General features: G+C 39.9%; 1 protein-coding gene across 1 annotated transcript in view; it reads left to right on the top strand.

Moving 5' to 3' along the window:
- Nucleotides 1-15,860, top strand: part of ANKFN1 (ankyrin repeat and fibronectin type III domain containing 1) — a 186,037-nt gene that overhangs the window by 75,560 nt on the left and 94,617 nt on the right. The window contains 1 exon segment of the mRNA XM_036757943.1: nt 13,031-13,128. Coding sequence (XP_036613838.1) covers nt 13,031-13,128 — 98 coding nt within the window.

The following is a 15,860-nucleotide window of genomic DNA, read 5'->3' as shown; positions in this document are numbered from 1 at the left end:
AGAGCCTTGCAGAAAGGAAGACCTGGATTCAAATTCTGCTTCTAACACTTATGGGTTCAGTGACCCTGGGCAAGTCACTTTTATTCTCAGAGTTCCAGGCAATTGCAAAACAGCTACAGATCTGCATTGGTAGAGGGAGTTTCCTAATTAGAGGTTCCCTATACAAGGGATATCACAGGTGACAAAATAATGATGATTACGATGATGGTGAAGATGATTTAGAAAGCCACAGAAAACAGGTGTGATCTAGGATACACAATTCAGACTGCGCTACTGAAATTGACATTTCTTTTTCCTATCAGTTTCTCGATGATGCTGGCCAAGTCTTCTTTTATCCTATACTGCATTTCTTGCTTGTTAACAAGGGTGGCCCTTTCTAAAATAACATCACCATTTAAACCCATAACACTTCTCCTAAAGGAGAATTCCCACCCAAGATCCAATGGGTGTTACCATCTGTGCCATTACTATGACCTCTGGATCCCTGGGTACTGCCATCTGACTTACTGTTCTACCATAAGAACTCCTAGACCTTGTCACTGGCCCTGCAGATGAACCTTGTCTCCTCCAATTAGAATGTGAGCTCCTTGAGAAGATTGACTGTTTTACTTTTCTATTTGTATTTCCAAGACGTAGCACATAGTAAGCATTTAATATACTTTCTCCTTCCATGCCATTTCACCATTAGAAAAAAAGACAATCAAAAAATTTACCTCCACAGGGAAAATCCAGAATCCATTGCTTGCTAAAGAGATTGTGCCTGGGGTTCCTAGCCTGGGGTAAACATATCCCCAGGGGCTACACAAATCTTGTCAAGGGGATATAGGGAATGTTTAGTAAATAATCCTATTAACCTATTAAAATTAATTCCTTTGTTTTTGTTTGTGTATATACATGGTAAACTCTGACACTGATTTCCTTTCTTCTTGAATAGAAGGTATGGGAAGATTTTCCCTCTATGCGTATGCATTGTAAACTTTAGAATATATTTTCTTTCTTATTAACCAAGAAATGCAGGAAGGTTTATTGAAAACCAAGAGGTATGGAGCCTGAAAAAGATTGGGAACCCTTGGACTATGCATTGTAGGAACTGCAAAGCTATCAGAGTTGGGAGAAACCTTCAAAATCATCAAGTCCAATCTGTCTCATTTTATACAGGGAGAAAACGGAAATGAAATGTCTTGCTCAATTTCACACAGCAAATTAGTGGCAATCAAGACCAGAGCCCAAGTCTCCTGCCCCGCAGTGTGGTGCTCATTTGACACTAGGATGGTGCCTCGTGTCAGCTAGTCTTTTATCTCCAGCTGCCATTTATAATTTGGTGGATTTCTAATTGGCCAGATATTCTTGACCAGGAAGAGTGTGTTTAAATGAAGATTAAGTGTCATCTGAATATTGTGCCTTTAAATAATCTTGAATAAGTGAAAAATCTATTCTTTAGATATTTTGCAACTTAAGAATATGACTTTCCCATATGGTGGTGTTTTTCAATTGTATCGGACTCTTTGTGACTCCATTTGGGGTTTTCTTGGCAAAGATATTGGGGTGGTTTGCCACTTCCTTCTCCATTTTACAGATGAGGAAACTGAGGGGAACAGGGTTAAGTGACTTGCCCAGGGTCACACAGCTAGTAAGTGTCTGAGGCCAGATTTGAACTCAGGTCTTTCTGACTCCAGGTCCCACACTGTGCGACCTCGCTGCCTGGTGTATGGCAGGGTAGCGTGGGAAAAACTTATCTAAAACAGTGTTCAAAGGACCAACCTTCAGGCATCAGGGTTCTATTTCATTTTTGTTTTTTAGCAGGGGAGTGTGAGAATCAGTCCATTGATTTGTTATTTCCTTTCTGGTAAGGCAAATTCAATTTCAAGTTATTTGGGGTCACTGAGAGGTTGTGACTTGCCTGGAGTCACAAAGCCTGAAGGTAGAAGTGGCAAAGCTTGGACTCAGGTCTGCCTCTCCAGTAGACCACTGAATTACCTTCTCACTTCTGTTTCTGTTGAGTCGTTTTAGTCATGTATGATTCTTTATGACCTTATTTGGGGTTTTCTTGGCAAAGATACTGGAGCAGTTCGTCATTTCCTTCTCTAGCTCATTTGACAGATGAGAAAACTGAGGCAAAAGAGGGTTAAATGACTTGCCCAGGGTCACGGAGCTAGTAAGTATCTGAGGCTGGATTTGAACTCAGGTCCTCCTGACTCCAGGCCCAGCGCTTTATCGACTGTACAACCTAGCTGCCCATCTCCCTTCCAATAGTATCTATTTAGTAGAGTGAGAGGTGGAAACTGGACCTGTGATTTCCTGGGATAGGGAGTTTCAGTGAGGCACTTCCTCTTCCAATGCATCTTTTCTATAACTTATGAGCCTAGAGAGTTACCTAGAGCCCAGAGTAGGTAAATAGCTTTCTTAAGGTCTCAAAGTCAGTATTTTTGAGAAGTGAAGACAGGTCTTTCAATTTCAAGGCCAGGGTTCTATCTGCATCATCACACTCTTCTATTTAGCAGAGCCCAGAAAATAGTGGTTTGGTATGGTAGAAATATCAGGCCACCAAGGGTATTAGACTAAGGCTAATTAATAGTCAATTGGTCGTTATCTATTTGTGCATTATCTACTCCGTAAAACATATACCCTATTTGTCTGAGCATGCTCCAGAAGGAAGGAGGTCCTGATCCTTCTTTCAGCCGACATCTGTTGAGTCTGATGCTCTGAATGAAAAAGAGTAGGTGCTTTTTAAAAATGTTTATTGACTTGAACACTTGGTATGCGCTGAAATGAAACAACTGGAGTTCCTCTCCTCAAGGAGCTCATTTAGAAGATAAAGCATGTACACAGATAACTCTAAAGAGAAGAATTAACTGTAAATGAAATAATGAGAAGACACAAAGGAGCTGTGTTCTCTTCATCATGACTAGGAACTCTTGGTGTGGAAACTCCCTGCACCATGACAATCAGTCTATAACTTGGTAGGTAAGTCATTAGGATCATCGTTTTCATCCCATCTGGCCAACTCCCTCATTTTACAAATGAGGAAACTCAAGTCCAGGGAGGTAAATGAATGAATAAGCATTTATTGCTTATTAATTGCAGAGTACTATGCTAAGTGCTTCAAATATATAGAGAAAAATGAGACAGTCCTCAATCTCAAAGAACTCATATTCTTATTAGAATGAGGAATGTTTATTAGGGGGAGAAAGCACAAATTGGAGGTTTCAGTAGCAAATCAGTCGTAAAAGTCAAGCAAGGCAAATAAATGGTAATGCATCTTCTCTAGTGACATTGACATTGATAAAGCCATATCTGACAAACCAACCTGACAAAGACTGTGGTGGTGAGCATTTCTTTTCTGAATCTTAAGTAGCTTTGGCTTTTGAGGGAGGGGAGTTGGATGCAGCCTGTGCTGCCGCACCTGTGGAGCATCTCCGTAAGAGCTAATCAATTTGATAACGAATTGATTATTGACTTTTGATTGATTCTTGATGGCTATGGAGGCCAGGCTGGAAGCAAGATTAGTGATCTGTGGGATATTCCTGTTCCCAAAGCTTACATGCCAATCAGTGGTGATTGGTGTTAGTGGTAGCAGGGGCGGCAGGGGCCTGCTGTGGGGGGCTGGTGTAAAAGTGAGACCATAGCCTGAGGAGCAAAGCTATTTCAGAGACTCTTAGGAGTAGGGGTCCTGCTCTGTCTTCACTGAGGCCTGAGAGGAGGTGGTGGTTGAGGTGGTAGTGGTTTGACCCACCTGTTACATGTTGCCTGCTGTCTCTTCCTCAGGAAACTTCGCTGTTTTAGCTAGGCTGGCTTGCCTAGAGACTTAAAACTAGTTCCTCTTACTCCTAATCCAAGGAGTTGCCTGAAGCATGGGAAGATTAAGTCACCTGTGACCTTGGGCAAATATTTCTTCAAAACCTCCTGATTTGCACTTAAGTTCTTCAGATGCTTAGAAATTCCTATGTGTACTAATATAAACACATACACACACACACATATATATATATATGCATATGAAATAAACTATTGTGTATGGCAGCTTATAAATATGATATATAGTGTACATAGTTATGTATTGTCAATTTCACAGTAGGCATTTAATGAATTTCGCTAAATTGAATTGGAATTGAATTAAATGAGTGAAGCTGGCCCTGTGTACAGCATTAGGATTCCAACTTCATTTTCAACACTTCTCAATATAGATTGAAATGTGGGGGGATGGTGAGGGGAGAGACGGAGAGGGAGGAGAAGCCCTTTCAAGTGTCAAAAGAAAAACCAACCCACAAAATATTTTTACCCTTAATTTAAATCATTGTTTTTCTAGGGAAATTTAATTTGAAAAAAAATCTTTTTCTAATTAAATGGAAGACTGTGCTATGCAAACAATAAAGATTCTTGTTTGAAAGTAATTCATGCCCCTGCTTCTAGGACTACCAAGGGAATTGGAGGAAAAAAAAAAACATTTGAGCGGCCCAGAACTTGTGTTTTGTCAGAGCCAAAGAGAATTCACAGCTCGAAAGTTTTCACGTCAGTTCTCAATTTAAAAGCCACAAGTGTTGAGTGGGTTCAGACCTCAGCAAGACACATCTTCTCATCTCTAGAAATGACTATATTTGATCTCTCTCTGGGTTTTTTGTGCATGTTCTTCTTCCCTGCTCTCTCTCCCATTCTTGCTATGGTTGGCCTAAAAGGTTAGAGCAAGCACGATTAGACCGATTGGAAAAGAGTTCCTAATGCTCTGGTATAGTACTAGGCAGTCTAGCCAAATTCCGTTCATTAGTGAAGGCGCCAGGGTGAGTGTGGCCAGTAAGAATGCTGGGTTTGGTTCTACAGAAGTGCTAATATCGAATAAGCCCTTTCCTGTTTCCTGGGAGGCTGTGTGGACAAGGGAAAAGTAGATGGGGCTGAGAATCCAGAGTTTGGATCAGATTCCCAACCCAGCCACTGACTCACTGGATGGCTCTGGCAACTTCCAGCCCTTTAAGATTTGCAGCTATCCTGTTTCTGTATCTCTGGTGCTATCTTAACGTTCACTCTGTGTGTGTCAGCAAGTATACTGTCCATAGACTCATGGAATCGGGGAGTTAGAAGAAACCTTTAAAGTCAAATCTAGTCTAATCTGTACATTAAAGGAGTCTCTGATGAATAGACCTACAGGTATGGCATACCCAACAAGTAGCCATCCATTCTCAGCTTGAAGACCTCCAAGGAAGAGGAAGCCACTATCCTCCAGAGACATCCCCATTCCTAGAAGCTAAACTTCGAAGACATATTTTTTTAGCTAGGTGAAAACCGATACATCCCACCCTGCAACGCCAACAAAAAAAGCTCTATTTGAGAAGGCAGAACATTTGAAAATTTAAGGAATACTCATGTTCTTAACGATAAATAAAACCTCAACAGAAATGAGAAAATCATAGATCACATATAATGTTGCTATAATGATTATCACCATATTTTTCCCTTTAGTTAGTCAGCAAACTTCAGCTACCAGAAATCTGATCCTGCAATTTAGGTACGCAGTCACCAGGTGGCAGTGGTCCCTTAGCCACATGGACAGAGTAGGTCCATATGGCCTTTGCCTGAGATTTTTCTGCTCAGGCTCTTAAGATATGAACTCATGAACAGTCCACTTTTACTTGTTAAAAAGATCACTCTTTACTAAAAGAATTTAACTGAAGTGACATTAATCATCCACTATTTTTTGTGACATCTTCCGCTGCAAAAGTTTACAGGCTTATCTTTTTGGAGACTGCTTATTTCCTCATGGGCACCATTCCTGCAGTTTGGATGCTCTATGGTACCTGGCCACAGCTTAATGATCTGTCAGTTGTTTAGGTGTGGGACTAGACCCGAGAGTTCCTGGAAATCCAGAAGTCCCAGATAAGGAAATTCTCTATATCAGTACAGATTAGAACTTTCTCAATCGGTCAAATGAGATAGTGTGTATAAAGGTGCCTGGCATATAACGTTTTTGTTATCGTTCAGTCATTTTCAGTCACGTCCAACTCTCCCACTTTGGGGTTTTCTTGGCAAAGATACTGGAGTGGCTTGCTATTTCCTTTTCTAGATCATCTTACAGATGAGAAAACTGAGGCAAGCAGGGTTAAGTGACTTGCCTAGGGTCACACATCGAGTAAGTGTCTGAGGCCAGATTTGAACTCAGGAAGATGAGTCTGACTCCAGGCCCAACACTCTAGCTACTTCACCATCTAGCTGACTTGATGGCACATAGTTGGCACTTAATAAATGTTTGTATCCTTCCCCTTCTCTCCAACTTACAGTCTTTCAGAAGTGCCCAGAGTCATGAAAGGTGAAGGATTTACCCAGGGTCCCATTGCCAGTATGTCAGAGGCAGGATTTGAACCCGTGTCTTCCTAGCTCCAAAGCTAACTCTATCCATTCCACTGCTCTGCATTGTCTTATTTTAGAGACCCAAAAAGCTCAATTTCCCGAGGTGTATGTAACTGGGAGCATGGATTTAGCAAATGGTTCTGCTCAATTATGCTTGTCTAGAAAAACAACTGCTTTGTTAAAACAACAAAGCATGACATCTGATTTATCTCTAATTGCTAATTATAAGCACAGTATTGCAGTTTAGAATCAGATTTCTAGAAACTCTGACTTTCTGTCAATACTTCAGCAACCTACGATGTCGTTAGTGTCATCACTCCCTCCACCCATCCCAACCCTAGCCCCTCTTGGCCTCCATTGACAGTGTCCTAGGGTTGCTGTGGCCAAAAAGTAAGTGGCCTAATGGTTGGTCTTCGACCATAAGCATGTCTGAGTTTAGCTGGGTTAGTGTCAAGATGAGAGCCATGCAGTCTGTCCCCAGGCCTATACTTGAAGCCTTAGTAGGATGTTCTAAACATTGTGGTTCCCCTGGCAGAGCCTTCCAGAATTCAGGCTACATCAGGAGGAAGCATCTGAGTAGGGCTTCAGTGTGGGGAGGAAATATAAATTCCCATGTATTCCTGCTTTTCTAGAAGTTATCCACACCTCCTGAAATTTCTCATGCTGCTGTGTTTGACCTCCTTTATTCACTCTGCCATATTCTGATTTGCATTTTAGTTATGTAATAATAATAAATAAGTAACATTTATTTAGTGCATTAAGGTTAGCTAGGGCACCTAGGAAGTGCAGTGGATAGAGCATGAGGCCTGGAATCAGGAAGACTCATCTTCCTGAAATCAAATCTGGTCTCAGACACTTACTAGTTGGGTGACCCTGGGCAAGTCACTTAACCATGTTTGCCTCAGTTTCCTTATCTGTAAAATGATCTGGAAAAGGAAATGGTGAACCACTGCAATATCTTTCCCAAGAAAACTCCAAATGGGGTCAATGAAGAGTCAGACACGACTGAAACAATTAAACAGCAAGTTTAACCAAGCGCTTTTATAAGCAATCTCATTTCATACACACAACACTGGGGTTCGTGCTGTTATTGCCCTGACTTTACACATAAGGAAACCGAGGCTGATAGAGATTAAGTGATGTGCCCAGCATCACACAAAATAGCAAGTGTGTGGGGTAGGATTTGAACTTGGGTCTTTGTGACTCATAGGTTAACAGTCTATCTACCAGAAAACTCAGCTACCTTTGCGTAAATTGATACTGCCAACATCATTATAAGCTTCTCTGCATCTAAAAGCTGAAAAACTTAGAATAGTGAGCTTCGCACACAGTAGACATTTAATGTGTGTAATTGCTTAATATATAGCTTCAACTCTGGGTCTCAGGCTTAAGCATTTCAGGGTTTTAGACTAGCCTAGTATTAAAAAGGTTTTATATGAAACTTTCTCCTACCTTTTGATACCAAGGTAGTTGAAACCCCTAAGAACAGGTCTCATCCTCAAAATGAGACTTCTTTGAAAAGAAAAAAAATGTATAAGTATATAATCAATGAACAAGCATTTATTAAATGTTGTATGCCAGGCACTGGGCTGAGCACTGGGACTATAAAGAAAGAAAAAGAGGTAACCCAGCTAGTAGATAGAGAGTGAGCCTCAAAGTAAGGAAGGCCAAAATTCCAGGTATGCCTCTTGCATATATTGGCTGTATTGCCTACCTTCCCTGGGCTCCAGGCAAGTCTCTTAGAGTTCTTGATTGCTGGACAGTAGCCAATCTACACCAGGATAGGGAGCTCCTCCCTGGGAAGAACTCTACACTTAGAGGAAACTAGGTGGGTAGCCTTGTAGAGAGATCCTAAGAAAGACCTAAGCTCAAATGCAGCCTGTAGGATGCTGGTCAAGACACTTAACCTCCTTCTGCCTCAGTATCTTTTTCTGTAAAATGAAAAGTATAATAATAACACCTACCTCCCAGAGTTATTGTGAGAATCCAATGAGATCATATTTGTAAAGAGCTTAACACAATGCCTGGCACGTAGTAGGCACTTAATAAATGCTTGTTTCCTTCATTCTTACACTGACAAAATCACAGGTACAAAGTTAAAAAAAAGTATGAGATTCAAATGATCTGTGATTTCCTTAGTGTGGGGAGTTATATATATGTATGTCCATCAACACAGATCACAACCCTCTGACCCCCACACCTAGTAGACAAGTCCTAGGAAACATTAAGGAAGTGACTTGCCCAGGGTCGTAAGACTAGTATCAGAGGCAACATATGAACTCAATTCTTACTCCAAGCCTATACACACACACACACACACACACACACTTATATGTGTGTGTGTAATGTAGTGTAATGAATATATATATATATATATACATATATATAATATATTCCTATGCATACATACACATATGTTTTAATGTAATGCATTGTGGCATAGTGTATACATTTATAAATGTATACACACACACACACACACACACACACACACATACTATGAACTTTTTCTCACATTTCTTTCAAGTTGGATCTGAGAAAAAAACTGCTTCAATCTCAGGGTTTATACAATCAGATTTGAGAGGAGAAAAACTTGCAGGCTGTATTCGAGCAAATGTGGTCCCAGCTTACACTTTATCAGAAAGAAGGTGCCAAATTGCTTTTTTGCACTCCTGCTTAGCTCCCCAAACATTTCTTTTTCACTCTGTCACTCCTGCCTCTTCTTTACATAAGGAAGAAATTGCTTTCTGCTCCCTGTCTCTTCAAAGTAAGAGAAGGGAGATTGCCCAAGTATGTACAGAGAGGCAGTGTGACTTCTCTATGATAATCCTTTCCAATCAGAAGACTTTTTTTTTCTCTTTGTGGCTCTTCTTCCCCAACCCTCCCACCCTTTGAAGCCCAAAGTGGGAATGAAAACTAATTTGAATCAAATGCTTAAGATTATCCAATAACACTTCTTCAGGCTCCCAGCTCCTTACAAACCTGCTTCTAGTTTTTGAAGAATTCCCGGGAGGCTCTGTTTTTTTCTGAGTGTTTATTTTTAATTTTTTTAAATGTTATTGATTTTTTTGGTTTTATATCACCTTCATTTATAAATAGATCCTTCTTCCCCTGCTGTATTCAGTGAGCTGTCTCTTATAACAAAGAATAGTAAATACTATGGTTGAAGAATTGATCATGTGGGAAGGTGAACCATGTGAGCCAGGTAAAATTGTTTATGTCAGAGCGATGAGCTTATAGCCCTCTGGCTCTCTGGGTGGCATATCTCTGCACACCTCTTTTCTTCCCAACATTATCTCTATCCCTAGAATAGTCTTATGCATTGGACGTCTGGAGATCTTACAATATGTTCTAGGCAAATCAAACTACCTCTACCACCTCCCCTCATACTCCAATGGAGACAGTCCAGGATTCTAAATTCAGGAGCTTTGGGGAATAGCTGTGCTCTCCACCCCCTCCCACCTCACCCCCCCTCCCCAGATAACTGGTCCTGCTTCCACCCTGGACCCTACAGCTATCATTTAGGAGAGCAATCTCTGTGGAGAAAGGACCCACATTCCTCACCACAGCCACCACCACCACCAAATTAAGAAGGATTTGTTAAGCCAGGGCACTGTAGTGAGTACTAGGTGTACAAAAAAAGGCAAAAAACAGTCCCTGTCCTCAAAAAGTTCACATTCTAATGGGGAAGAAAACATGCAAATGACTATTTACGTTGGAGATATATACAGGGTAAATTCAGGGTAATTTTAGAAGGAAGTCACTGTTAGTAGAGGGGGAACAAAAAAGGCCTTTTGTGGAAGGTAGGATTTGAGATGAGCCCTGAAGGAAGCCAAGGAGTGAAGACAAAGAGGGAGAGCATTCTAGGCATGGAGGACGGCCCATTGTTCCATGATATATACATACTGTTCCCTGGTTCTGCTTATTTTACATTGTATCAGTTCATATAATCTTCCCATGATACTCATTACAAGCACTTTCAATGAAGTATGTTTTTTAAAATATATATTGGTTTCTGCACAATTTTTATAAGTATTGTCAAATGATATGTTATATTTTTACACACCAGATACTTTCCAACACATCCCTTCAGAGAATATATTCCTCCTCAAAAAAGACAATTCAATAAATGATTATTAAGAGAAAAGATAGTGTGCCATTACCAATTAACCAGTGTAGTTGACAAGAATTTTGCTTCTCCACTTTGCCTTTAATCATATTTTTAATTGTTATGTATATTATTTAAAAGATATTTTAGAGTAGCTTTTAAAGAAACAAATATCCATAACAAAATTTGGTAACTTTCTCACTAATATTTATCTTTTCTATAAATAACTTTCCCTAATTTTAGCATGACGTTTAAAAAAACCACTTTATGTTTATTCCCAAGGGGGACACAGGGTCAGAGCACCTATCAGTAGACAGATATGGATATTTAAGTTTAGGAATCATTCTTGTGTCTTCTTTCATTCATACACCACTTCTGAAGTAATTCTCTGGTGATTTATGCCCTTTTTTCTCCAAATTCCTCTTTCTTCTCTTCCATGTGGCAGAAGAAAGAAAAAAAGAAAAGATAAAAAGCGTCTCTGTGATTAAGAAACAAAAACTCCCACCACTAGGCTTTCCCCAGTTGCAGAAGGTTGTTTTTTTTTTTTAATTTTGTCTGTTTGTTTTTCAAACTGATCACTGGACTTTCCACTTAATTTTAGAAAACACTCACCCTGCTCCTTTCTTATTTCTTCAACCAGAACTGACGTAACTTAATCTGCATATAGCACTTATTTCAGTCTCTGCGCACTGCTATTAGCAATGTCATCAGCTCACAAAGCACTTCAAATAGATGCTTTCTGGGTCATTTTTCTTAAAGGACTCATACCCTTTATTCAAAAGAGGAAGAAGATTCAACCAGTGCTTCGTGGTATAGTGGGAAACATGTAGAATTTAGAGGCAGGTCAGACCTGGGTTCAAATTCTGCTTCCAAAACTTGCTAGCTATGCAATCCTGGGTAAGACTTTTGACTTCTCTGAATGCTCATTTTGCTTCTCTGTAAAATAAGAATGATAGTGACTTGAGTATCCACCTCATAGGGTTGTTGGGAGGTTCAATAGAGGTGAAGGGCATAAAGTGCTTGCAAATTCTGGAGCACTTTACAAATGTATCTTCTTGTGGTTGCTGTTCTTATTATCATTACGATAATGTAGTGGAATGGAGAGAATGCTAAACTACATGAGTTTGGAAGACCTGGGTTCAAATACAGCCTGTGATGTAGCTGTATGACTCTGGACAAGTCATTTAATCTGTCTGCCTGGAGCAATTCCCTGGGACTTATCTATAGACAAGACCCTGATCTTGAGTCATAGATAAGTTTTGCAATCTACTTGGGGAAGAGAGTTACAACATTGTGACTTTCCCAAGCTGATTATCATAAATCCTTCATGTGAATCCTAAGTTCAAATCAGATACTTACTAGCTCTGTGACCCTGGGCAAGTCACTTAACCCGGATTGCCTTGCAAAAAAAAGAATGAAAAAGTATACATACTGACAGTCACCATGTATGTCCTACTTCAGATTCTAAGAGATAGGTTCATTACTGACAACTCTGGATTAATTTAGGAGAGCAAATCCTCCTTTGACTGCTTGATCTTCCTGAACTCAGCATTTCACTGGAAGCTGCTTTACTCTATATCATATGTAATTGGAGCTTAATAAAGCTAACCAGGAGGATAGTAAGAATGCATACTGTATACCCTCGAGCCACTGGGCCACGTTGATGTATGTGGATACACATGTATGTACATATATACTGTATATGTGCATATAGGCATGTATACCTATGGTTGTTGGTTTTTAACATGTCCTGTGCTTCTCACCTGTGTTGCAAATGTTCCTTTGAGCTACTGCAATTCTCAAAGGGAATGTGGGATGCTCAAATTTAGAGACATCTCCACTCCAAATGTTCAATATGGACTATTTGTGCCCAACCTGTGGTAGTCTTCTCAGCTCATATTGGTCTGATCAGCCACAGCTGGATACACTGTACCTTGACCTCAACATAGTGATGCCATTTTGGTCCCCTTTGAGAACGAAGGACAACAACCAATATATGTTCCATATCTCAAATATTTAAGATACAGTATCTCTACTGGATAGAACATATCTCACACAAAGTAAGTTTCCTATCTCAAATTTGGCCCACTTCTCCTATTCACGTAAGTATCCCACATGCTCTCTAGGCAGCCTAATGGATTAAGTACCAGACTTGCAGACAGGAAGACCTACCTTCAGATCTTGCCTGAGATGTTTACTAGCTCACTTAACCTCTGTCTGCCTCAGTTTCCTTAAATGTAAAAGGAGGATAATAATAGCACCTACCTCCTAAGATTGTTGGGGAGATCAAATAAGATGATTTACGTAGACTGCTTGGCAAACGTTAAAATGTTATCTCATATATGAACCTTGCCGGGATAAATCTTTTATAGTCTTTTTTAAAGATTAGTTTCTTTCTGGTTTCTCTGAAAACACCGAGTTACCATTTCCCAAGGCAGAAAATAAAACGAACCCATGCAACAAGAAGGAAGAAAGTTTGCTCTTTCTTACGAGGGGTGAGGTTTGAGAGTTTCAATAGCACTCTCTAAAATCTGACAAAGTTACACAGTTATACCTTTTTTTTTCCTCTCTCTCTCTCTTTTCCAGTGGAGTGGAGCGTTTCTAAAGACTTTTCTCCTTTGGCTGGGGAAATGATCATGGATAATCTTCAGTCTTTGAGATGCACAATCACCGGGCTCTCCACGGTAAATGACAAGTCATCCAGTTGGATTTTCCCACTCCTCCATTGCCCACATTTGCATTGGGGATTTGGGTAGTAACCGCCAATACTCTTCCCCCCGCCCTCCAGTCTATTCTTCTGGCAGCATCTACTGCTCATTAAGCATGATATGTCTGGTATCCATAATCTAAAATTCACAAAGGAATAAGCAGACAGCATGAACCATTTTGTAAGTTGTCATGTTCTGGGGAGATCAGAAAAGACTGGCCTCAGGCAGGCAGTGAAAGCTGCTGCTTTCTGGATCCCGGTCTAATCTTTATGGGGATCAAAGGCTCCTGATAGAGCCAATTCTGACTCCCTGTCTGCTGGTTAACATAACAAACCCAGCCCTGCTCAGTTGGGATCAGTCATCAATTTCTGTCACACAATTTCCCGAGAGAAATCTTTTCCTCTTGATAAAAATATCTGTCTCAATCTACTTTCAAGAGTAAGAAACTGTATATCACAGAAGATGTATGACTTAGTAACATGAACCAAAGCCTCCATGAGTCCAAAGCAAGACCAAATAGTACTATTCTGTTGGACCAATCGGGTCTTCTTTACAGAACTACAAACCAACCCAAAAGTTTTTCCTTAAATTGCCTGGTCAAACTAGAACCAAACATATTTCCTCAGATGATTGAACTGGAGCAAAACTGAAACATCAAAATATATTCCCCCTTGAGCCACTGTTGCATTTTGGTTTGAATCCCAAATGCACATATGTGTTTGCAAATGGTCACACACACTCACACATCCCAAAAGTCTTAGTGAAACTGCACTGAAACTTTTGGTACACTCTCTATATGTGTGTGTGTGTGTGTGTGTGTTGCACACATCACAGGTATGTGTGTGTACAGAAAAATCTGTGTGTCTCTATATACATTTTTACTAACTTCTTGATAGAGAGTTAGACCTGGAGTCAGGAAGACCCGAGTTCAAATCCAGCCTCAGACACTTACAAGCTGCACAACCCTGAACAAATCATTTAACCTCTATCTGTGTAGGTTTCCTCAACTATCATAAGGATGATAACAGCACCTACCTCCCATGATTGTTGTGAGAACCAAATAAGATAATATATGTAAAGTTTTTAACATAGTACCTAGGGCATAGTAGGTGCTCAATAAATGCTTATTCTCTCCATCCCCATATAACCTGTTATATTTGAGAACTAGGGTGTTCTACTTAATACATAATCTAGTTAACAGAGATGCTAACATACTGACCTCTGATTTCACTGATTTAGAGACATCCTTAGCCAGTCAATTCCCTCTTTCTATGACTTAACAGTGGCCTACCCCACTTAATCACTTGCCCAGGTACACAAAGTCAGGGTGTGTCACTGAACAGATTTAGAGCCATGTCTTCCTGAGTTCAAGGCTGGCTTTCTACTTTATATGTGTCAATAAGCATTCATTAAACACTATGAGCTTATGAAGTTAAAGACATTATTTATTCAAAAATCTATTTCTAGGTAAATGTATCACAAACTTTATGACTTACGACCCATACGTTCCTGACTTTCTGATCAGTTTAGAACAATAATTTTCATATTATCTACAATCTCTGTGGTTGGGAAATAGGGTATTCTACCTAATTGCATATTCTAGCTAACAGCCTCACCATATATACTAGACACAGATTATTACTTTTAAAAAGAATTAGAAAAGAGTAATTAGAATTAGTAATTAGAATAGCGTAAAATGCAGTCAAAAGCCTGAGTGTCATCACGAGTATCAATTCATGTCAAACTATAGCTATGATGACGTAGTATCCATTTGGTACACACACATACACACACACGTACACACGCATGCACGCATGCACATGGATGTGCTCACATACACACATTTCCTTGGTGAAGATATTGCCTTCACTGACATACATCTTAGCTGCTCTTTGGCTTTGTAGAGGACCTTGGAGAGTTGTTCAGAGGTAAAAAATTCACTCTTCAATGGTGAATATGGTGATAACCTTCATCAGAAATTGTGAGGCTGGTCCTTGAATGACAAACTAATGGACATTATCAAACCCATTCTTGAAAACCTTTCCATCTTAGTAGACCCTACCCCTTGTAGTAGAACCTTCAAGAACCTAGGGTCACTAATATGCCACAATGAGAATCTACTATAAGATTTAAGTGGATATATTTGTATCCACATACGCAGATAGATAATCCATACTTTGAGGTACATGTGTAAATGTGGGTAGTATGTAAAGCTAGTCAATTACTAGAGATCACTCTAAAGCACAGGCCTCAGAATCAGGATGAAAACTTTTTATTTGGTTTCACTTCTTTGGAATCATTTTTTAAAGTTAAATCAATAAGCATTTATTAAGCACTTACAATGTGCCAGGCACTGTGCTAGGCACTAGGAATACAAATACAAGCCCAAAGAAAGATAGTCCCTGACTTTAAGGAGCTAATATTCTAATGAGGAAAGACAATACATAAAAGGAAAATGAATAAAAGAGTGAAGGGTGGGAGAGAAGAGATGTAGGTAATTGGCACATGCACATTTCAGAGAAAACCCAGGAGTCAGTAGTATAGACTAGAGAGGAATGAAAGCAAGACCTGCCCAGGCATCCCCCTTGAAATGGAGATTCTGGGAGGAATCAGATGGTAAATCTAAGCTATCCATGGCAAGGCACTGATGGTGGTTATATTTGCAAAAGACCACTGAATTGTAGATTTCCGTCTTAGTCAGCTATTGG

The sequence above is a fragment of the Trichosurus vulpecula genome, chromosome 4 (assembly GCF_011100635.1).
Source record: "Trichosurus vulpecula isolate mTriVul1 chromosome 4, mTriVul1.pri, whole genome shotgun sequence".
Taxonomy (NCBI): Eukaryota; Metazoa; Chordata; class Mammalia; order Diprotodontia; family Phalangeridae; genus Trichosurus; species Trichosurus vulpecula.
This window is presented reverse-complemented; position numbering and strand designations above follow the sequence as displayed.